The sequence below is a fragment of the Euwallacea fornicatus genome, chromosome 18 (assembly GCF_040115645.1).
Source record: "Euwallacea fornicatus isolate EFF26 chromosome 18, ASM4011564v1, whole genome shotgun sequence".
Classification (NCBI taxonomy): Eukaryota; Metazoa; Arthropoda; class Insecta; order Coleoptera; family Curculionidae; genus Euwallacea; species Euwallacea fornicatus.
Genome location: NC_089558.1, coordinates 1,609,933 through 1,633,776, shown reverse-complemented (window position 1 = coordinate 1,633,776; position 23,844 = coordinate 1,609,933). Strand labels below are relative to the sequence as shown.

The window sequence follows — 23,844 nt, the reverse complement described above, 5'->3', positions numbered from 1 at the left end:
ATTAGTTGATTGTTTTCCGAAATACTTCGATTATTCAACGCTTTTGCAACCGCTCTTCACTGCCAAATGGAAGTTATGCAAGTAAAATATTAATGTTTAATTAAATTCTGCCACCAAACTGCGGATTTATTGGGGAACGGGCCCATCTATCTCCATTGAATAAACAGAAGAAGGGAAAAATCAAACAATCTATTTGATCGTCGATATCCTATGACAACATTGGCTGCCGTAGGATACGGCAATATAATACGGTAGATTCGAATACAATAGTCGATAGCGAGACAATAGCCGTGGGAAAATGTTTAATGGTTTTTGGCAACAAAAGGAAATTTTTTAATCTGTTATGTGCCTTTTTCACCTTTCAGGCGCCCCGAATAAGAAAATGGAGATCGCCAGGCCCAGGAGTATATCAGAGCTTCCAGAAAAGCTCCTCATGAGCGGCATCAATCTACCAGGTAAGGTCCATCAATCATCTATTACTCCATATAAACAATAGCTCTTATTACTCCACGCGATCTATCACGTTTCATCTCGATCACGTAATAACATCCTGAACAGTAATTTCAATTGCGAATTGTGTGGTGAGTTCCATTTGGACACATATTTTCGTGAGATAGCAATTTAGGCAAAAGTTTCTATATTCGTATTGGTTGTTATCCTCTGTGTGTAATAACGTAATGTAGGCAGTTAAAAAGCTTAACCTCTACAATAGGCAGTTTAAAGTTAACCTTGGCACAGGCATTAAATTATTCCAATTAGCGCAGTGGAGGCTCTGCAGCTAGTTTCGCCTGTAATGGTTTCCTTAAAAGATGTAATTACGTGTGTGAAAATGATTTAAGACTGCAAACTGCTGCGGTGCGTGTGTGATACTTTATACTTATATGCATAAGATATTATTAGAAGGTGGTTTTCTAATTAGGCCTTTTTTAGACCCGAGAGTTTGCCTCGTTTCTATCGGGAATTTATGCCCTTTAATGCGTCCTTAATTGCAGGGGAGCGAAGCGCCTTAATTTGGATTTGAACCAATAAAGTATGAATTCGAGGCCTCGGCATTTCAAATATTGTTAATGCAGATAAGGAGATACAGGAATTTCTGCAGCACCCGGCAGCAATGCCTAACTAATCGCATGCGTGCGTCATCTTTGTCGAACAACGCGTCAGATTGAGCGGAGTTGCCGGTGGTGTCGGAAAGTATTTTTGAGGCATCAAAAATTTCCATTTACTGAAGGCAGATCCGCGTAATAACGAATTACTCCAAAGACCGTTTAATTACTGGAACTACGTAAAAGTCTGGTGGATTTGAGATATGCGCCGAGTCGGTCTAAGTACATTTCACTTAGGGGGCTCCATTAGCGTTGTCGCCCTTAGGCGAAGGTCCAGAAGAGGGGCCCTGTGCAAAGTTCGGATATCCTGGTTCCAAGGAAAACTCGAAGCAAGAAAAAAATGATCTGTCTCGAATTAAAAAAAAAAATGAGTTATTAACACAAAAATTAACATAAACATATTTAAAATAGGTATTTGATTTTTAATTTAGAATAATAAAACAATTATTTATCTTGTTCCCATAACATATTAAAAGTCTTGAGTCACCTCGGAATGCAAATTTTCTAGCGAGGTCTATTTCTTCTGATTTAACGTCTTGATTAAATCTAATTAGATTGAGGACATTTTTTCAGTTGTGATTTAGAACCGGTTCTTCAGTGTCCGGTTAACAAGCTGCAGCTGTCGGTTAACAACTCACTGGCGGATTAAGTGTTTTTCCAGTGGCAGTTAAGCCGAATCAACCAACAATTTGAAGCTAGGACAGCTATATCACTGAGGACAGCTCGCTATCAGAGCCAGTTCTTCAAATGTCCTGCTAACTGCATGTGAAATAACTTGCGTTTAACGCTAACTGTCACTCAACTCGTCCGTGTTAATTACGGGGGTGTTGCATGTAGCTGTCCTTACTTTAACTGATGAATATTAATTGATTTATTTGACAGTTAATTGTTAACCGGCACTTTTCGCGTTCTAATTAGACATTAGAGAGCCGGCCCTTAGAGACGTGCGCGATCTCCTGCGATCCTTGCAGATGTTAAATGTTACGCCAGAATTGCTGGATTTCTTGACTTCGTACTTTTCCCTGTAAAAACGACATTCATTTTTGCACTACCCTACAGTTTTTCGACCACTAATGGGCCCCCTTTCGAAGCGACCCTTTTAAGCGGATTTTTAAATTTCGGAATTTGAACATCGATTGGGCTTTAAGGGTGCAGCTTCGAATAGTGCGCCTAATCAAGGCCTAAATAATGAGCTTTCTAGGCCACCTGGTAAAACTGCATAATATCAACGGCCGAGCTTTGATAGAACTTTGCGCACCATATGTGCACGTGCAACCATTTAAACAATTGAAGTAAATGTGATGAGTTCGATCATGTACACTACAAGATCGTAACGATTGTCTGCAATACTGATTATTGTTAATAATTGTTATTCACGCTGAGCTAAAGTAAGTAGTTTCCTATACAATTTAACCCCTAGTGCACCGCTTGAACCCAGCGCGCCAATACATACCCTGATTATATTTCGAGAAGGTTTAGCTTGTAGATACACATAGAGGCAAATATTTGCATGTGCAAGTACTTTGCTACCAGACCAGTGAGATTGGCAAACAGAAGGACATAAGTCATATTTGCTTAGTTTAATGCAGTAAACTCGACTGCAGAAATGGCCTATTATTGAGGCAGGGCAGACAAGGAGAGAGGCACAAGTGAGTGCTTAAAACAAACGTTTGGTTTTTAGTTTTTTCCTTATAATATGTAGTCATTCCCATGCAACTGCTTCCGTGTTTTTGATCAATTAACTTCAATAGAATCCACTGTATGACAATCGGACAACGCAGCCTTGAAGCTTAGTCACTCCGTGAAGTTTTTGGTGGATGAATAAATCAATTTGATGTAACTTTCATCATTCAAAATATATCACATTAATGTTGAAATTTGCTTTCTTTAGCTGATTATTTTGATTGCAAAGTACCTGCATGATGCACGTTTAAAGCCCCCTGTAATTTTGCACGAAAATGACCTAATAGGCTGATTACACCGTAATTTGCTTTCGCATATTTCGCAAAGACCACACACGTGTCTCAGAAAACCATCTTGGCTCACACAAGAAAGACCAAAGTGAAGAAGTCTGATGGTGATCAGATCTCGCACGAGATAAGAGCACGTTCTTGCGATATGGATTCTAATGGTCGTTTAGAGCGTTAAATGCGGTAATAAACGTAACACTTCCTCGATTTAATAAGCCAAACGTTCGTCGAAATTAATGAGCCCATTGTTCTTGTCCCGAGATTATGGGCAAGAATATCCTTGGTTTACGAAGAACATGGCATTTTGGAAATTTTTGTGGTAATTGGAGAAGCATTTATTTCTCGTTTATAACCGAAGGTTTGCGGAAGACACACGAACATTATTTTTATCTCATGAAGTTACAAAAACTGGTATCCCTCTATGTACACAAATCAATCAGCAGCCATCGCGTTCAGGGCATTTTCAACATCAAACTTGTCCCACTATACAAATAATAATATATCAAAATGAAGTCTGCCACGCCCAAAGGCAGATTTCATGACGTATCTAACCCACATAATACATCAGGGATGGCACCCGGCACCGTTATTGAAGAAAACGAAGAACATGAGGTCAAAAAGGGCGCCGCACCTCGTACCCGAGTGACCGGAAGACCTGTTCCATGGCCAGACTTAGACCTCCTAGAGATTGGATTCTCCAGCATAATTGTACTATTTTTGCAGGGTTTATTTAAACGTTGGTTTTTTGTTGAGCATTTTTTTTAGTTTATTATATTGATTTATGGGAGATAAAAAACACAACGTGGACGATAATAATTGTACTATTTGTAGTACAATTGTACGAAGTGCAGCAAGTACAGTACCTACGTTTATGTGGGAACTGGGTCTTGCCTCTTTGGTATTAGATTTATTACAAGACAAAATTGGTGAAATATAAATTATCCTTAGTGATATCACTCTTAAATAATATGATGAATGTTTATTAATCGCCGCTTGGGAATTGCCTCAACTTTGATTTAGTGTTGATTGCCAGGTTTTTTTCTCCAAAAGCTCAGTTTATTGATCGATGATTGCCGACTTGTGCCCAATACCTACTTTCCAGCCTCATGACTTTTGCCTTTTTTCAGATAACAGAGGAATAACAATAACGTAAAAGACAGGAAGTGCTTGACCTTTTAATCCGCAATAAACTGATAACATCATCGTCCTCTAATTTATTGCTGTTTTACTTCGTGTCGCGCATATATTTGCAAGTCAATGTGTTATAAACAAACACTATCGTTAATATCGGGTCTTAAAAACTACACCTCAGCCGAGAGCACGAGTGAACTCTGGCTAATTAGCATCAATGCAGGTGCATCTATCGATAGAGCTTTAGAGATGTTAATCTGGGATGCTACGTTCTGGATATAGGAACAGCTAAGTAAAAGTTAAAAAAAAAAAACACCCAAACTAAGAAAATTTGATTTTGGAAGCAGATTAGCACAACCAGGCAACCAGTTAAACACCGGATCTGTCCGGATGAAGATCTCTCCTTACATGGCAAAACCATAACAATTGTCCCACATAGGAATCAGTTGTAATTATTGTCATTTTTCTTCCATTAGTTCATTGTTTTTAATGCAAATGTGATGCCAAATAGTCTCATGTGGCACCGATCTCCTTGTATTGGGTCACGTATATCCGTGGTCAATTTAAATAAACAAAATCAATGGTTGCGGCATCTCTCACAGAGAGCATGTAAATGGGTTGTTTGAATTAATATGAGAAATCTGGGCAAATATACACAGCGCGATAAAACTGGCCGCAGCAACTGATTTATATGCTCTTCCGCGTATACGGCTCTTTCATATTAGAATCTCCTCTACCAGAAAAAATCGGATTACATGAAATGTTCCTCAGGGCAACAAGTTGTTCAAACTCATTTTTCCGGTACTGGTAAATTGAAAATATGCAGATTTATATCCTGTAGTATGTAAGTCCGTAACAGGATCACCTGCTGAGTGAAAAGTTCATGTGAAATATTTGATTCTGAACTTGTGCTTTGACCCACCTTATGGAGACTTCTGAGGAATTCCCGCATGAGCGCATTTCAACGACATACCTCTTTGGACCATATGGTTCTCATAGAAATTTTTACGTAATTAACGAGCTTGAAAGGGGGATGCAAGCTGAGGAATTTAGCACTTGTTGACACTAGTGGAACTTTTACTTGTCTTAAGTTTTTATCTGTGACCAACATCCAGAGTGATTTACATATTGCGTTTTGTACTGACCGGAGCAATTTTTCTTCCACGCTTGTTACGTTATTTTGAAAGTGAGAGGTGCTAAATCTTTCTAAAGATTCTTATCGAGCCGAATTACTGCAACCAGTGATGGATTTTGCTGCAGTCGGTTTTAAACGTTGTGTAAAGGTATTGGAGGTTGATTCTGGTAAAGGCCAAACAGTGACAGCGTTTTATCTCCAGTAGATGGTTTAAGTCGATTTCTTTCAACCCTAATGCCGCTGCTGAGGGCCTTGGCGCATCGGAATTGCCTTTTTAAGGACCATTTTCGAGCACTTCTGAGTCCGGCCCCGCGGGAAAGCGATAAAAATTTTAAGGTACACTACTTTCCGTCAAGAAATATTTCTCTAAGATTTTCTCCTTTGCTGCCTTAAAACTGTCGTGAAATTATATGGAAAAGTGACCCGTCGAATCTCAGAAGACTTCTTCCATCCCTGTTCATACCACCCGATGTATTTTTACGTCTTGAAGTCCTGAAACCCACTTTCAGGTCTTGAACTTTCTTTTTGTTTCTCGATTTTTTCAGGTTTCTTTTTTCCGCTCCGTCCGAAGGTGCCATGAACTTTCAGCCATATAGAGGTCATCGAAACCACCAGTTGGAGTTACTTTTTTGAACGCATTTCTCCACGTATTTCCACGGTGTTTTCGCTCATATTCCGGAGGCGACCGCCAAAGAGTCACTTAAATCGGTGATCGTTTCGCACTAAGTCGAACGTACACATCTCCCTCTCACAACAAAGATCAGAATCTCGAACGCAGTGAGTACAGGAGATGCAAACTGAAGATAAAGGCCACAATGTAAACACACCTGATAAGCCTACAAGGGCCTTTTAATTACGAAATAATTACTGTAGCCACATGAGGCCGATATGAAAATCTTTAATAGCTTTCACTGAGTGAAAAAGCTGAAATGGAATACTGTGGAGGTCCCAGGAAATGCACGTACCTACCCAAGACCTCCCCATAAGAAGCCTTGGTCGAGATGCAGCAAGTTGATTGTATGCAATGGGTGTGGGTGGGTGTACTAGCGGCGAATCAAGGCATACAGAGAGCTTAATTATACCCAATGTTTTCCTAGGTTTTTTTCTCCTTTAAATAATTTGCAACGTATGCCAATTGCGACTTAATCTAATGGTAATTTGGCGCTCTAAAGCGCATTCTGGCACGACGAAAGACCCATCACGACGTAATTTTCTCTCATTTGCTTACATTTGCAACCGGCTCATCACGGCTGCATATTAAAGAGCCAAAGTAGCAAACGCGAGAATCAATTTGTATTGTTAATGAATACGCCTACAGAGTTCTTGTTCTTGTGTGACGGCACGAGGCTTCCGAAAAGAAAAATAGCGATATTTCTGAGTTTAAAGTCAATATCATTTAATCGAACGCGCAAAAAGTGAAATTACTTTCGCGTTTTGAAACTAAAAGTCAATCGGACGACTTAACAATACTATCACGATTGACCTGGGGCGTGACCCACGAGTTATTGTATCGATTCTGAATCGGCTATCGATACTGCGAAATGTCAGAGTTGCCGCAGAGGAAATAGCAAAAATCGGATTTTTTGCAAACGTCTAAAATGGACTGTTCATTCAGATTAAGGACAATTACTCAATCAACTTCAGTGGGGAAAGTTAGCTCACTATATCAATGTCTTGGTAACGCTACCAAGAAGGTATTGTCCATGGACATTATTTTTGATATATTGGCCCTAAGAGCGGCAATTGGAAGTGTTTTAGCGCTCTGAGTGCTGCATTACTCAATATGATATTCCAGGGCGTAAACGCAATTCGCAGACCCGTTCGGCGGGCCCGTAATTTCGTTTTCCAATTATTGCCGATTTTTTTTTTTTTATAAATACAGGCAGTGCCTATTTTCAAATTTCTGGTTGACATCATTTTCGTTCCGATAAATGGTCTCTTTTGCACAAAAAGCAGTGCCGTGCCACTTTCGTGTCACATCAGAAACAATCGAAATATTCCGCTAAGAGGCAATATAGTACACTCCCTTTCATATGAAATGCACCATCCAGTAATGGTAATAATTAAGTGTTGTAAGCAATTTTGGCAAAGTAAAAAGGTATCAAGTGATCAGAGTTTCAATTTAAAAAAAAGTTTAGTTAATAATTAGTGACATTTCCTCGTACAGCAATGAAACATATACTCTTCGCGGCATGCTTTGCGACAAATGATCAACATCCTCTAGGAGTATTTCATTCCATGCGACCTCAAGGTGGTAATAGTGTCCCAAAAATGTTCGATAGGTGATAGGTCCGATGACCGTGCAGGCCAAGACAGCATTTCCCATTGTGCTTGTTCCAGGTACCTTCGGGTAATGTTCGCAGTATGCGGTGTTGCATTGTCTTCTTGGAAAATGCCATTTGACAAAGGCTGCACGGAGAGTACTAATATTGGCCCCAAAACATTGTCATTAAGATTTAGTTGTTATTATTATTAATGAGCTGAGCATTTCATATGAAACAGAGTATATTTGGAAGAGCTGTTGTTTTTCCGTTCATTTCTGTAGACTTCATGTTTAATCTGCCAAATTTCTAAAAATTGCCATTTAATGTAAAATCAAATTCATTCGAGAGCCTGAATTTAGGGGCGTCACCAAGAGGCTTAACTGATTATTATGCGAATTTCACCGCAGAAAATCACTAGCAAATTACAAGCGTGCTTTGTCCTACTACAATTATCGCGATGATTGCCCCGATGGTCACTCTAGCGATTTTGTAAGAAACTGTAATATTTCAATCTTGCTATCGTATTGAAGGGGGGGGGGATTCAGAAGATTCTCTTCGCCGAACACTCGTGCAACTTAAACTGAGAAACGCACTGGCGTACTGCGTGCCCTCGTGATCTTTATCCACTTACTAGCACTCGTGCAAGTTTGAAAAAAACCATCGATAATAAAACTTATCTATACCTTTGAAAAAGGTTGCGTGGTTTTCGTATTGAAACTTAAGAAAAGTAGTTCCCTCTGTTACATGTCAACCTCGATTCGGGGCTGAAAATTTGCCAAAAATCTCAATTTATCATCAAGTCCAATGGATTTAAATGACGAAAGCCAGGAGCGTCTGAGAGCGCTAAGGAATTATGTAATGATTTTCAGCAATTTCAGGATATCGAAATATGAAACATCGAATTTTCGGTACTCCACTGTAGACCTCATTTTTTATGCCGCATATTACTGAAAGCTGTAAATTAGCATAAAATAAATTTGCTTCAAATACTTTCCAGGATCCAGGGGCGGCTTAATGAGGACTGAAGGAATAATCAATTAATTTAAAGTGGATCTTCGGAAACTGCTTTATTAACGCTATTTCTCTGTATGAGTTCTTGTTTGACCTCGTTTGATGTTAGCTCCGATAAGACGTTCGAGACTATGATAATTCGAAAACGTATCTCTCCAAGCTTTTTTATGAAGGATGTCCGGTATTACGGGTCGATTTTCCATGTTCAAAAACACATTTTCTCCTACCTGATATACAGTCCACGATTTTTCATCAAAAGCCAAAAGTGAAAGAGGTACGTTTACGTTGGAATTCTCTCAGAATTCTAGTGCAAGCGGATCACCTACACAAAACCATTTATCAACAAGGTATAATCGATCGATTGAATATTTTATAATTAAAATGCGGCATATGCTGTCAAAAGCGAAATAACGAGCTGAATTTCGTTTAAGCTCCGCCAAACAGAAAAGAAATATGCACTCAAAACCGGCCATGATTTATTGGAATTGTATCGATTACGGACAACCTAGTGTTAGCCATTTAAGCACTGAATTAGTTGTTGATACTGAGCTAATTGTTCAAGCCGAAGAAATTTCTGAGCAAGAGGGGGCGAACTTAATTTCTGAGCAAAGCGGCCCTGAAAAGGGTTTCAGAGACCCATTGGGAATAAATTTTGTTTGGTTTCAGGCACGATAGACAACGATGGACGACCAATAATTCTGTGTTACGCCGAGTGTATATCCAGAGCAGCATTGAACAAATACGAAATTGCGAAGCTGCTGCTCTATTATACCTCAATACCCACGTAAGTATCGACTTCAAAACCCATCTCGACCTTCACGAGCTGCGAATTTCCCCCCCTGGGGAGGAGGGCTGCGAACCCTGGTTTCGCAGCCCTCCTCCTCGGTCCGATTAATCATTGCGGTCGCAAATAAATCGTTTAATGCCCATTCACCTCGTTTTCCTCCCTTTTCCTGCAGAAATTTTCACTAAACTGATGCCGCAGAAATGTAATTTAGATAATTCCAATTATCGAATTCCGTCAGACAATTAACACCAATTTAGCTCCGACTTGCGGAAAAGAGAAAACACAATAGCGACATCAAGCACAGGTTTTTTCTCGCCTTTTTTCCTTGATTAAGTTAAACACACGACATGAAATCATGAGTTCTCGGTATGATGATTAATCTCGCACATGTGGTCAGTTTCTTTGTATAGAAGATGGAGAAGGAAGCGTTTTAGATGGCAACCACTTACGTGTTCGTAAAGTATCTACATCCCTTAATTATTTTCCTACAATTTTGCGTTAATACTAAATCCCTCATCAACATTTTCTAAAAATGTACAAAGAAGCAGTTCGTGGAATCTCGTTAATCTTGTCGATCCTCGAGTAAATGGCCCACGTTAGCAGCCCCCACCTCTTCCTGATCAAGGAAAGAGCAGTTTAACTGTGCGTCGATTTTGTCAATGGTTCTCTTCCTATCGTCAATCATTAAAAAAGATTAGTTCAGGTCAATGGACCTTAATAGGTAACTGAATTCTGCTTTGCTGCTCGTTCCCGGGTGGATTTCATCGTCCTTCAACCAGCCAAATGCAGTTGAAGACACCTTTCCTTCAAAGATATTTTCAAGATCGTGAAAATAGAGTTCAAAGCAATCCCATATCGCGAAAGCCGAAGGAGGCATCCGACGAGGGTTGTGAAGCTGTTGAGCCGATTAATGTGGCCAATTTCGGATGTTTTTGAACCCATTTACTCCGTGAGTTTCTGAGATATCGGCGTTAAAAATTTTGGAAATAGTTAAAAATAACGTTCCCCGAGAAGGACGAAAATAGTTTTGGAAGTGCCGCACCTGTCACATAAATGACGATTCTTTTGTTAAAACTGTGCCTATATCGCAAAGACGTAACCATGAGAAGATTATGACCGAAGTTTGAGGGTGGCACGTCGGTTTGTAGCAGATTCGGAGCCGCTTTTGGTGCACGTTTTCAGAGATTTAGTAAACACATATCGGCACGCGATTCAATACTTTCATTTCAAAGGTCTTAGTCCATCGAACATCAAAGCGGAGTTAGATTCAACTCTGAGGAAATCTGGTCCTTTGTTAACAATTGTAAAATATTGGGTGGCGGAGTGCAAACGCGGTCGTCCGAGCTGCCAAGATGAAGTCGACCCGATGGCACTGCAGATCTGACCACTCCAGATTTTTTTGGTGAACTTCCCCAAAACCGCATTGGAAGACCGTTGGCTAAAATTGCGTGAGTTAGTAGACATGATAGACATTTCAAAAACTACTGCTCGTCGCATTTTGACCCAATAATTGAATATGAGAACGCTGTGCGCAAGATGGGTGCCGTGGTTACTCACAACGTAACAAAAATAGCGCCGTGAGGACGTTTCAAGTGAGTGTTTGGCAAAGCTTCGCGGCAACAAAGCCGACTTCTTTCATCGGTTCATAATCGTGAATGAAACATGGCTGCATCAGTTCATACCTGAGAAGAAAGAGCAGTCAAATATAAGGGACTTAAAGGGAAGAATCAGCTCCAAAGAAGGCGAAAACCGTTCCCTATGCAGGAAAGGTGATGACGTCGGTTTTTTGAGATGCATGTGAGATCATTTCTATTCCCTACCTGCATAAAGGAAAAACAAGAAACAGAGAATATGATACACATTTATTGCAGTGTTTAAGCGAAAAAATTAAGAAAAAGTGACTGCATTTGGCGAAAAATCAAGTCTTGTCTCATTTTCGTCATCATGAAGGCTAAAATCTATCAATTTGATTTCGAACTTTTTCCTCGCCTATTTGCCAGATTTAACCTCCCAGATTATTTTCCATTTCCAAAGGTGAAGAAATGGCTCGGTGAATTCGCCAATAATGAGGAGTTGGAGTCCGAGGCTGATGCCTACTTTGAGACACTCAAAGCTCCTTATTATAAGGAGGGTATAAAAGGCATCGCTGGAAAAAGTGTGTTAATCTCAAAGAAGACCATGTTGAGAAATACATAATCTAATATTTCCTTGTTTTTTTAAGTGTTAACTCGGGTACTTCCGGGACTACCCTCGTATTTGGGTCGAATTAGCACTTTTCGATCACATTTTCTATGGAAAAAAATAGGAATTTTCCGTTAAATTTAGACCAGGTTTGAAGTAGAACGCTTTTCTACCAGGTTAGATGCCTCTCTTAGAACCACGGTCGTCGAAGATTTCTTTGGCACTTAGGAGAAATTCTTAGCTCCGATTAGCTGATTTCCTGTGGGAATTGGGGGAAACTCCTGGTAAAACGCAGTTTCTCGTAGTACAAAGTTCTTAATTCTGAGATACACCACAGCAGCCACCGTTCAGCTGATTAATATACTGCGTGATATTGAAAAGCGAACACCCCGAAAAAATGGTTTGATTTAAATAATTTTTGGTGTGCATGATTGTATACGTGTGTTTTCATGAATTGGGCGAGATTGAGAGAGGTCGAATAGTTAGTTTACGAGAAGCTCGTCGGTTATTTAGAGAAATCGCCACTAGATTGAACCATGATGTAGACAGCATAGTGAAATGTTATCAGGAATGGCTTCAAGAAGAGCAAACAGGCAGAAGAATATGTACTGAACGATCCGGAAGAACTACAGAACGCCACGAACCCCACCTTCGAATTATGGCTGCAAGGGAAAGGTTCGACTTGTCGAAGACGCGGGGGGGATCAGTAGTTTGCTGAGCATGGAAGGCCCATTGGGATCCGAACTATTTATCACCAGACAAGAAATTTGGTCTTATTTCCTACCGTTCCCACCTTATTTTACCCGTCACTTCAAATCATCGTCAAAATCGACTACAGTGGTGCGGAAAACGGATACATTGGAATCTGGAATGGGATATTATCATATTTAGTGACGAATCCAGATTCTGTTTTGGTACGCATGATGGTCGGGCCAGAGTAAGAAGCATACGGGGTGAAAGAGGGGATCCTCAGTTTAAAATACAGACGCATATCTATCAGACTGTTGGGATAATGGTTTGGGGTGCTATTGCCTATGGTAGCAAGTCACCTTCACTTTTCGTTAGAGGCAGTATATCCAAAAAGTCTTTGGACCTCATCTCGTGCCATATCTGGAAACTCTTACAGATTCAGTTTTCCAGCAAGACAATGCACGACCACATGAGTGACTATGGACTTCTTTCAACAAAATGCAGTCGATTTGCTACTTTGGCCACCTCGATCTTCAGACCTCGCACCTATTGAACATGTATGGAATATTGTAGGCAGAAGGTTGCATAATTCGCCCCATCCCCCACAAATCCTAACGGCCCTATATCATGCTTTCTAGTTAGCCTAGACCAAGATCCCCCAAAAGGGTATCAATCACCTCATTGCATCTATGCCTAGACATGTACAGGAATGTATAACACGCGGCGGAGAACCGGCAATTTATTATTATTATTTTTTTAACAATGAAATTTATTCAAATTTTTAAGAAATTGTTTGTTTTAGCGTAAGAAACATGCATACTAAAAGATATCTAGATGAAACCCTTTTTACGGGGTGTTCCCCTTTCTATGTCACGCAGCATATAATGAATGTTTCAGACTCATTTTGCCTTTATGTGCCGCCAGAATTTACTTTTTTCTTCAGCAAAACTTTTCTTCATTTTAGGTCTGAATCCAGGGAAAAAGGCTTCACAATCCTCTTGCTTGCAGAAAACGAGGCCGACTACAAAATGCTAGAGATGCTGGACAAGTCCATCTGCCTGATAGGAAACTGCATCAAAATCCACAGATTCCTCATATGGACCTCTGGCATGGCGGGGGGGAAAAACGACAAGGATTCTAGAACTTTAGCTAGTCAAGTTGAGGTAAGGCCCCGCTCTCGCCCCCCACTTGATGGTTTGATATTGTCACGGTGTTGCATTCAAATTTGAACTCCGAACACCCAAAAAGCATACAAAATAATCATCGACAACCGTGTAACAACAGAGACATTGAATTAAAATTCTCGGCGCTTATTTCACTTCCATTCAGACTGACATATCCGGTAAAGCCGGGCCCATACGGTTCGGCTCATCAAATCCCTTTTATAGGAGTCACTTAAAATGTTGTAAAACTTAGAGACAATGCGGGCATCATTTCGAGTGGAAGCCTCTGAAGAGTAACGAACCTGTCTCTTTTTCCGCTTTTGTTGAGTGCAAGTGCCACGTGAAATAAGTGATAGTGCGACATGAGGTACTTTTTTGCATCTAAATCGAGCCTAAACGATAAGAAAATAATCCGGTTCGGGGACAATACGTAAGATCCTTCTAACCGAGGAAGTCTTTATCTCACGATTTTTCTACATCTTACCCTCCAAGCGACATTTGAGCAGGTCGATTTTCCCGCACTTAGACCAAAATCCCTGATAACCACCAGCTGACGCGTTTAGAGCCTTGGAGCCTGAGAGCGCGCCTGAATAATAGACCGTTGACTTCTTTTTCAACTTTTGAATGCTGAACTTTATCACTAAGAGTTTACTCAAGAGTCTGTAAAAACCTAGTCTGCGTGATTAATGATAAAATCTTTAAAGCAGCAAACATTTGCCTAAAGGCGTCTCTCTTTCTTTACTCTATCCCACTATAATGCGGTGTAATATGTATTTTTAAGCTAATAGCAAATTTCCTTCCATTCTATTAAAACTGCAATTAGAATGTGTCTTCGCTCTGGCAGGAAAGGCCAAAGCAAACTCTGACTTGGGGCACAATTTGCATTACGGTATCGAAATGATTGGCAAGGAAAATCGCTGATAAGGAAGTGTTTTCTAAGGGAAATAACATAACCTTAAGGCTCACGCCTTATAATTGCATTGTAAATGTTTTAAGTGTGAAATTTATAATAATAAAGAGAAATTCTGTGGGATCACACACATTGCGTGTGGGCAGGCTTCTTGCGTATTTTTTGCGATCTTCTACACGTTAATGTAGCTTAAAGAAGTAGGCAGGATACGTGAATTTTATTTCACATGTCCTGCGGACAGGCGTGGAGCAAATTTCGCAGGTGGTGACTAAAATGTCAAATCCTCCTCCAAAACAGTGGATACATACGTTGGCCGGCGCGCCTGCCAGACCTTTCCCCATTAGACTATTATTTATAAAGAGCTATCGAAGACCTCATTTGTAAATCAGTACACACCGATAAAATTTTATCTAAAGTTGAAATGCTAAATGCGTATCTCAAATTGCTTTTCAATATCATTGAAAACCGTTCAACCTTTTACAACTTATAACTGAAAAACTAATAAAAGCGAAGCCTAGCAACCTTGGGGGAATTAACTATTAGCTGATAAATATAGTAGAATATCTTGACGTTGCTATACCTTTTTTTCTAGATGTGTCCCAACATTACAAGATATTAAATTTTCTTACCAATCCATGCCCCCAAAAATTTCGTCGATTTTCTCACGATCTCCTGTGTCCCTCACATTTCATTCGTATATTTCCAATGCCGAGGATTGTTAATTTCTCAAGTTATGGAACGGCCAACTTGTAATGCCCCAATTTCAGTGTTATTTCTGAGATTGAATTTAGCCAAAAAAAACAAAGGGCGCATCCAGAGAATTTGCGGCTACCCAGAGGTATAGGTCTTGCTCAAATTCGCTGACTGCCTTTTGTGGGACAACTCGACTCAACAGATAACTGTTAATTCGATTTTGTAAAAATTAAAGATTCATGTTTTTATCTTTCCAGCACAATCCACTTAACCACTGTAAGTTAAGGAATGTGTCCGCTGATAAAACAGAAGTCTGCTAGGCTAATCTTAATAGCAGTAACTAGTCAAATTTTGCATTTACCATATGTTTTCTAAAAAAATGTGCAAAACTTTGTAGAAATATTTAAATCTAATGCTAATCAACTACCTGAACTAAAGCACAATGCCGTTATGAGCCTTTTTTTCCGAAAAGTTGTTCGCAAATATTCCATAAATTACCTTAATTTGGCCATTCATACCATCTTATGTAAATTTCCGTGTTCCCTTGAGTACGCCATAAATTTCTCTAAAAAAAAATCTAGGTGTATGATAATCTACTCATTTTTTTATGTAGGCAAAGAGGTCATTTTTGATGCGGCATTCCAGTGTTTTGCCTTGCAGGCCATTTTGGTAACCGAAGAATCGAGTTTGAAGGAATACCTTGCTCAGGACCAGACCCCTGCTAGCTGTGGAGGAACCTGCATCCATGACCAATTAGAGTGGGTGGAGTTCTTCAAGCAATTAGAACCCTTCATAACCACTTGCACCAGCGCGGGTCAGTCGCTGCTGAAGACTTTGTCGCATTTAAGGAGCGAGGAGGTTCCGCCACAGGTGACAAGGAGGTTTTTGAATCATCAATGCAGGTAAGAAGTCGCCTCCTGAATTTTTAAATTTAAGTAAATTCTGAAGTGATTCCCACGGGATTTCTGACGTCTTTTCCGCACTTTTGTCTCAATTGGTACACATCCATCGTTCTGCATTACTCAAGCGAATAAATACATTCGTTTGACTTAATTGTTGGTGTATACGCTTTTATTTTCCGACACGTTATACAACTCGCTCATTGTCTGAACGGTTCAGGTAGTGCTAAAGTTCATTATCTGGGGAAAAATGAACAAATTATGCGCATATCTTATCATAACAGTTATTCACAACAGCGCAAAGGCATAAATTTTGATCTAGTGAATGTTGTGAGTCGCCAATGATTGTTAGAGATCCTCTACTGGTTGATCTCGTAACATAACAGCATATCAAATTATAAAAAAATGAGTGATAGTTCCTATCAGATTAGACGAAAAGTTCGTGTGCATCAGTATGTTCAGTGCGAATTATCGTTCAATAACTTTTGTGGTTGAAAAGCAAAATATGTGTTCGATCGGTCAGTGTGGCCAGTGGTGAGGTGGTGGTTACTAAACGCTCGGACCCGCCTGGGGTGTAGGGGATTCCCGTGTTGTGCTGATTGTGGATTACTCACTCGATAAGCATTTCTAAGTGTTGTGCTGGATTTTCCGCCATGCAGCGACGACAGTGAGTACTTGATTAACTAATTCAATTCTAAGCTTTACTTGTCGGAAAAGCTGCGACTTTTCCCGGTAAATCTAGCATTTTTTACATTTTCATCGAATCATGCATTATGCACATAAATAGTCTTATCTTTTGTGTATGTCCAAAATGCCGCTAATCTAACAATGCTCAGACTTTAAGATTGAGAAAGTTTATTTATCGATATAATTATTTGTTAATCCGATGCAATCAGTAATTTATTCTCTGATAGCATCTTAATCAGCGAATCCTTGCACCAATTGAAATCGGATCTGACGAATATTTATTCTGGGACTTCAAACGGGGCGAATTTAGTATCCCTTCATCCCCTCTTACCTAGCTGAAGCTCGGCGTTTCCTTTGGAATAATCTAGAAAAACAATTTTTCATTGCATTTGAAAATTCGTCCCGTGTTATGGATTTTCTAAACTCCCTCTGAAAACGAAATGTTTTAAGTAGCGTGAAGGACCCTGAAGAACATCAATCAAAATGACTGTAATGGACGTCCCACAAGGTCTTATGTTGAGTTGGGTAAAATAACAATAAATTTTGCTGATTTTTCGCGTGAGAAAAAGAGCGTGAGTAAGGAAAGCGAAAATGCAATCGAAAAGAAGGTGGTGCGAGTAGTGGTCAGTGGAATGTAAAGAAGTGAGGAATAATGGGGTCGTGTATATTATGTAGGGAAAGGTCAAATCTCTCACTCGATTAGTGAAATTGATAAGATTTATTAATTTGCAGTGAAATTGATGACGTCAACGTGATTTTTCTTTCATTAGTTCTAAAGCTATTGCAAAAGGTATATGAAATTTCGGAGTGAAGTACAGCAGAATTCGGCTGTAACGAACACTCGGTTATGACATACGATATTCATTATTTTCTGCAGCTTTGAGCTCGTTTATAGCGAATCGTTGGGGGATGCTGCTGGAGATTTAAACGAACGAAAACTGGCACATGTCTGACTTTGAGCAAATTAACTAAAATGAATACGATAATTCTCGATGAATACGTGAAAGTTGCCGAATTTCCTAACGATATTAACATCGTTCAAATAATCATCTATGATCAATATGAAAACGGTTCGAGTGATGAGGGGGAAGTTGACGCAAATGATGGAGTATTAATCCACACAGCTTAAAGGGCCCTTTTTGTTTTGAAAATTCAAGCATATTATGTACAAATGACTCATCCAAGAAGTGAAAACTTTTTAAATGCGATAGATCCTTTGAAAATTAAAATAACTGAAAAAGTAGTGAAAAACTGCAAGGTGCAGAGGCAAATTACGGACTTCTTTTCTAGCTAAGCTTAGTTTGTACTTAAGATTTTTGTTGTTTTTTCTCATTTAATATGTTATAAAACAGAAATTTTGAATCAACAAGCTTCTCTGCTCGATTGCCTATAACGAACTACAGGCAAAATCCCTTGAAGGTTCATTATAACCAAGTTCCACACCGTACTTGATATGGATTCGCACCTGCCTTGCCGTTTTTTGTTCATAAAGCAAAGCTTTAAGGTCTTTTTTCGCCTACTAAAGCCTTAATTCCCCGTTGCTTTGCACTCATGTGGTTTTTTTTTTTTAATCCAGAAGTAGTATCATGTTCTACGTCTCAAATCTTTTCTCATATGGCGACCTTGACAGTGCTGTTCCATATCCGACTAGCACAAGCTAGTTTTGCTCCTGTAATCTCGGCCTAATTGGGACTCCTCTTAAGTCAACATTTGCAGCACTTTTAAGGGAAAAATCCTAAACTTTTCAATAGCCATCAATCTTCGCCCAACAGCAAGAATTCCTAATTTTATGCTACTAAAATATGTAGTCGGCATCTTGGTACAAATTTGTTCCCAAAATAGCTTGAAAACGTGAGAACGTTGCATCGGCGATAAAATTGTCTTTATGACATGCTTTTGGTAGCATACACCTTTTAGGGGCATTCTCTGAGAGACACGAAAGAATTTACGATATTTTCTCTACCTTAAGTCATTGCAAGTGTCCATCAAACGTGATGGTGAGTGCCAATGGAAGCAAATTTTCTATTTTGTTGGCAACATCCCTCGTTCTGGTCCAACTTCAATTCAGTGGGAATTACGTGAGTTCTGCGACAATTTTTTCCTTTTCTCTGAATGATCCATATCACGTTATTCTCCTGTTATCTAAACCCATTTAGCCTTAATTTCTACGTTCATTTAGATTTCTCTTAAGTGTCTTATTAAAGAACGGAACGGTTAACCCATTTCTTTATTGTAAAAGTGCTTTTAAGGAAGAAAGTGCCAGTTACTGCGATAATTTAAAGGGCGTATCAATTTTGAGTTTAATACCCTTGAGTTTTCTCTTGTCAAAAACCATGTGTCGTATTAACGTGTAAGTCTAATAATCATGGCAAAAACAGTGTTGACTTCACTGTCTGGTTTCAGGCAAATATCCAGGGCTTTGGATTCGGAGACGGTCCAAAGGCTCCGAAGAGAGGGAAACAAGACTGTCACCAGCTTGGCCGAAAGAGGGCAATGGCTAGCCAGCAGCAGGGATGTGAAGAGGAGCACGACGTTTGCCTCCGATTCGTATAATGCAGTTGAAAGAGTAACGAAGAGATTGGAGCAGCTGAGATTGGAGAGAATGGAGAGACTGAAGGAGCTGGCCAGGTACCGCACCATGCAGGATGAGGCCGAAGAAGTAAGTTTGCCAAGTTGGCAACTCTAATGTAGTTTCTTCATAGCTCGTTTCCTGGCACAACATACCATCAGGCTCTAAATGGTAGCGCCCCTCCCTGTTATCATTTTAACAAATTATTATTTTTAATTTTTTTCATTTCTCAACATTTATTAATTTTTTTTGTATATAGCCTCTGTGTGTGTGTAGCTTTTTCTCAAAAACGAACCGATCAACTTTAATTTACATTACACCATTAAATGTAATTTTGAAATATCTTTTAGTTGATGTGTAACTTGGCCCATGTTGCAATATTTTTTTTTTATCGAACGCTTCGCCCTACCGATGACGTAAGACACATTTAGAAAAATAAACTAATGTTAAAAGATCATATTTTTGTCCCATTTAATGCTGCTTTTGAATTTTAGAAAAGTAATAGTTCGTTAAAAAAAATTTAGGGGTGAGGGGGGGGGGGGCAGGATTTACAACTGGGCGATATAAAGGGATCTCAAGTTGTAACATTCTTTTCAAATATCTAGGGTAGCATAAAACGGAAAAAGGATATTTCAATGACCCAAAGCCAGCAGTAAAGCGTCACTTTTATTGCCTAGGTAATATAAGATGAAATACATACCTCTTTTTACTTTTCCTGCTTCAATAATTCACTCTAGAACTCAGACAATAATAAAATTTTATTAAGGGGAAATGTGTTCAATAAGTATCCTTGTCCTATCTAATCTATGGAATATTTCGCGAATTACTGAAACGTTAAGACAAATTCGACATTCTTAAATTTTGGGAAATTTTTAAAGCTCTGCAGATTTTCTTAGAAATTCGTAGAAAATGCGTAGGACATTCTAATATTTTTCCAATTTAATGCAGGCTCCAAACCTCACTAAAATCATTCTCGAGTAATATTGAAGTGTTTCTAGAAATCGTATCATATTCATAGAAAGTTCAGCCCTTTCCTTGGATCCAAGAAATGTCTGAGAAATACTGAGGAGTTTTATATATATGGGAGTTCCCTGAAAATTAGTAACGAAATTTTAAGATTTTTAACTAATATCAAATTATTCGATTCCTGGAAATAGTTGGCAATCCATCCGAAGTTCGACCATTTCCTTGTATATAAAAAATGGTATAGAGAATTTAGAAATTTTGGGAAATCCTGCGAATCTTAAACGGATTTACATTCGAATGTTTTAAACATTCATACAAGATGTTTAAAGCATTGAAAACTCTTCCAAATCATCCAATTCTGGACAATTTACAGAGGGTTGTTTCCTACAAAGCAATTATAACGTTATTCAGAATTGTATCCTTCAACAAGAAACGGAAGAGAGAGTTCCATAATTGCTTTGCAGTATTAAGGAATCTCATATAATGGAGGAAATAGAATTTAAATGAAAAATCTAAAAAAAGTAAATCATTTGGAAGATCTGGCAACAGGGAACTCAATTTGAACGCGGACATTTTCCATCAGCGACAAGGATAATTTAAAAACAAAGGAATTGCGCCGAGTTGCCATTTATTCAAGCAGGTTTGCATTTTCCAATGGTTTGTCAAGTCCGGCAAAATTGACCTAATTAATTGCCATCTCATGTTACTTGAAATTATAGGAAAATTCGGTGAAATTAGGGAAAATAATGGAAATTTCTATTTGCAAATCACTGACAAAAACTTCACTTTAAGGCAAATGAAAGAGGTCTGATTGAAAGTTAGCAGAACACGTGTTTTCTTTGGCTTTTTAGGCTTTGAATGGTGAAACATCGGAAATCGGTGGAGTATGTGCCTCGAAAGACTTAATCAATATCGCGCTATTTTCCATTGGTGAAACGAATGCGTAATCTTATCATTTCTGGAAAATTCAGTTGTTTCCGCGAGACTTACAAGATCTGTGGGAAACTCTGCATCTTCGAGAAATTTGTCTATTTCGAGAGATCGTATCAAAATTCAAAATCACGTGTCAAATCGTATGAGAGTTCTTTTGCTACTACTTACCAAGTGATGTAATAGCTTTTTACCCTGGCCCTGTTGAAATTTTACTGAATTGGTTCCGACTTTTGTGTCTTCACTATGTAGGCATTCCCAACAAATTCCCTTGTTAGGAGCAGCTATCTCAAAGTCTTGTTTTCGCCATGATAAATGTATAAATAATTCCGCAGTGGAGTCTGTACTGTCTATTCCATATTTACCGATGTCGCACAAGATGTTTACACGTCTCATGCGGGGCAAAATGCATGAAGGCGACTGATTGGGGGGCCTTTTACGGCTTATTGCTGGTGGTCTTGTTTCCGTAATTTGCCGTAAATCATTTTTTTACAAATTGGCTCGTTTCCTTAAGTGGAGAAATATGGGGAATTTTCCTGAACACTTAACGCATAGTAGGACACCTTCGTGTGATAAGGCATGATTGCGGAAAGTGCAAATTGGTGTTGAGAGATTAGACTCGTTTAAGTGTATAATATTAACTGGATCTATGATCGGAAGGAATTTTCTATAATAGAAACGTTTCTCGGTTAAAATTGAAAGAATTCCCCAAATTCTTCTAAGATGTTTCGGAAGAAGTAATCGGACGAAATTTAGGTAACTGTGCCCTTTTCGCCTCTTTGTTTGGTGTTTTATTTCTTTTCAAACTTTCGCTGCACGAGACCTGCTCCCAGAACTACTAGGAACTCCATCGGGACAATTTTCTGAACCGAAGTTGCTGATATTGTGCAAATGCAGATGAAACTTGGAGATTTGCTGGAAATATCCCGGGGAATTTCCAAAATTACGTGGAAAAGAAAGGTCGAAAAGCTTCAATCGACGTAAATATTCCAGGAGGTTATTTCTGACCACGGCTCGACAAGAACGCAGTAATTTTGCATCTGTCTGTCAAAAGCGATAAGGTCTATTAATCCCTACACTGTAACAAATGTTATCGAGCGTGAATGATGAGTCCATCATTCATGCTCCATAGCATTCATTTTGTAGAATTGACTCACAGTCTAAGTGCAGTTTAACAAAAAAAAAACAAAAAAAACAAGGAAGTTGTAGAAACTTCCAACAAACTGTCCTGTCATTCAATTTTCTAGATGAGATTTTCAAAACTTTACCGAATAATTTGCAATCTTAATATGACGTCAATATGACTTATGTTCATGTATGTTAAATATTTGTGTCTCGGCATACTACTAGGAGTAGTGCTTCCTCTTGTGTCGTATTTCGTTAGTGGATGGATCACCATATCAGAATGGCGCAGCTGTAAGTTTCTTTTTCGAATTTGGATTATTCCATCAGCCGCCTGGGTATATTCGAACATCCCTGATTCTTCTGCTACTACTATTATCCTGATTAGTAATCCGGATAATAGTAGTAGCAGAAGTTGATGGATGACTGGTGAAATTAAAATTAGAGGTGAGAACGGTTAGAAGTTAGAGTATGTGGGTTTGGAAAATTCTAGTTTCTGGCGCTTAAATTAATTTCCGAGCACTGTTAAGTTCCTGAAGAATCCACTGCAACCCGACCCAAACGCCTCGCACATAAATTATAAAAATGTGTGCAAGACCAACAGGACATACTCTTGGATAAAAAAAAACTGCCAAAAACGCATCAAACTGATCTTAAGGCGTCTTGAGAGTGATTGCGCAGCGCAGCTAAAATCTTCCCTGCGCATCGCGGTGTGGTAATCCGCGCTGAAGCGGGCCAAACCATGCGATTCGGCAACGAGAGCGGAAGCGATGCAGCAAGTGTCCGTACATTAAAGAAAAACTGTTGTTTTGGACGCGATTGTAAATAGGTGCGCGATCTGCAGATTTTTGGGCCGAGTGACGGATGATTTTAATTAAAGCTGTGTGTGCGCGCGTGCCAACTGGAACAAAGCACTCAATCAATTTTTTCTTTAAAACATTTTGCGCTACTCAGCGCCATTCTCCACCGAGCTGCGTAGCTCAGCGCCACGCAGCGTGGCGCGTGTGGCCTGGACCCGCCTTTGGACTTCCAAAAGTCATTGGCGTAGAGCGAACATTTTGAAATTTGGATTTCGGGAAATTGAACTTAAAAATCTCAAGTTTTGGAAAGTGAAATTTGTTTCTAAATTTAATGGTTAAAATTCACCATCGTAAAATACTGAATATCGATTTCAAAACTGACTACGTCGAAGTCAGATTGAAGCACTGCAAATTTCACTGGGAAGAAGGTAAAAATCTGGAAAATATGATCCAAGAGTCACACGCTATTTTACAAATCCTGAATTGAGTTGTGAAGCCTGAGTGACCAAACCAGAAAACCTGAATGGTAAGTTCTCCAATACCAAGTTTGGGAAGATCAGGTGTGCAAATTGGGGGTATTCCCATCATTGGCTTCCTTCTGCAGTAGATGAGGGGCAAAAATTAAGATGTTTTAAAAAGGGTCCTCGGCGACCTTTTCCACGTTAGGTGCGTTGTCAGCTCCACGTGGGTGCGTTGAGCGAATCTTGGTCCTTGAAGACGTTTTGACAATATTGTTCTGTCCGCCTCTATTCCCTACGTGAACGCCACCATCAGAAGTACTCCTATTTACAATTCTCTAGATAAACGCTAATCTTAATGGCCAATTAGCATAA

General features: G+C 39.3%; 1 protein-coding gene and 1 long non-coding RNA gene across 8 annotated transcripts in view; one reads left to right on the top strand and one right to left on the bottom strand.

Moving 5' to 3' along the window:
• Positions 1-23,844, bottom strand: part of LOC136345146 (uncharacterized) — a 121,042-nt gene that overhangs the window by 8,516 nt on the left and 88,682 nt on the right. The gene's annotated exons all lie outside the window — the stretch shown is intronic.
• The window catches only part of LOC136345140 (puratrophin-1-like), a 150,582-nt gene that overhangs the window by 118,883 nt on the left and 7,855 nt on the right, over positions 1-23,844 (top strand). For all 7 annotated transcript variants that reach the window (XM_066293174.1, XM_066293169.1, XM_066293171.1 and 4 more), the window contains 5 exons: positions 366-455; positions 9,281-9,398; positions 13,237-13,435; positions 15,699-15,940; positions 19,028-19,283. In XM_066293174.1, the coding sequence (XP_066149271.1) occupies positions 366-455; positions 9,281-9,398; positions 13,237-13,435; positions 15,699-15,940; positions 19,028-19,283 (905 nt within the window). The remainder of the gene's footprint in view (positions 1-365; positions 456-9,280; positions 9,399-13,236; positions 13,436-15,698; positions 15,941-19,027; positions 19,284-23,844) is intronic.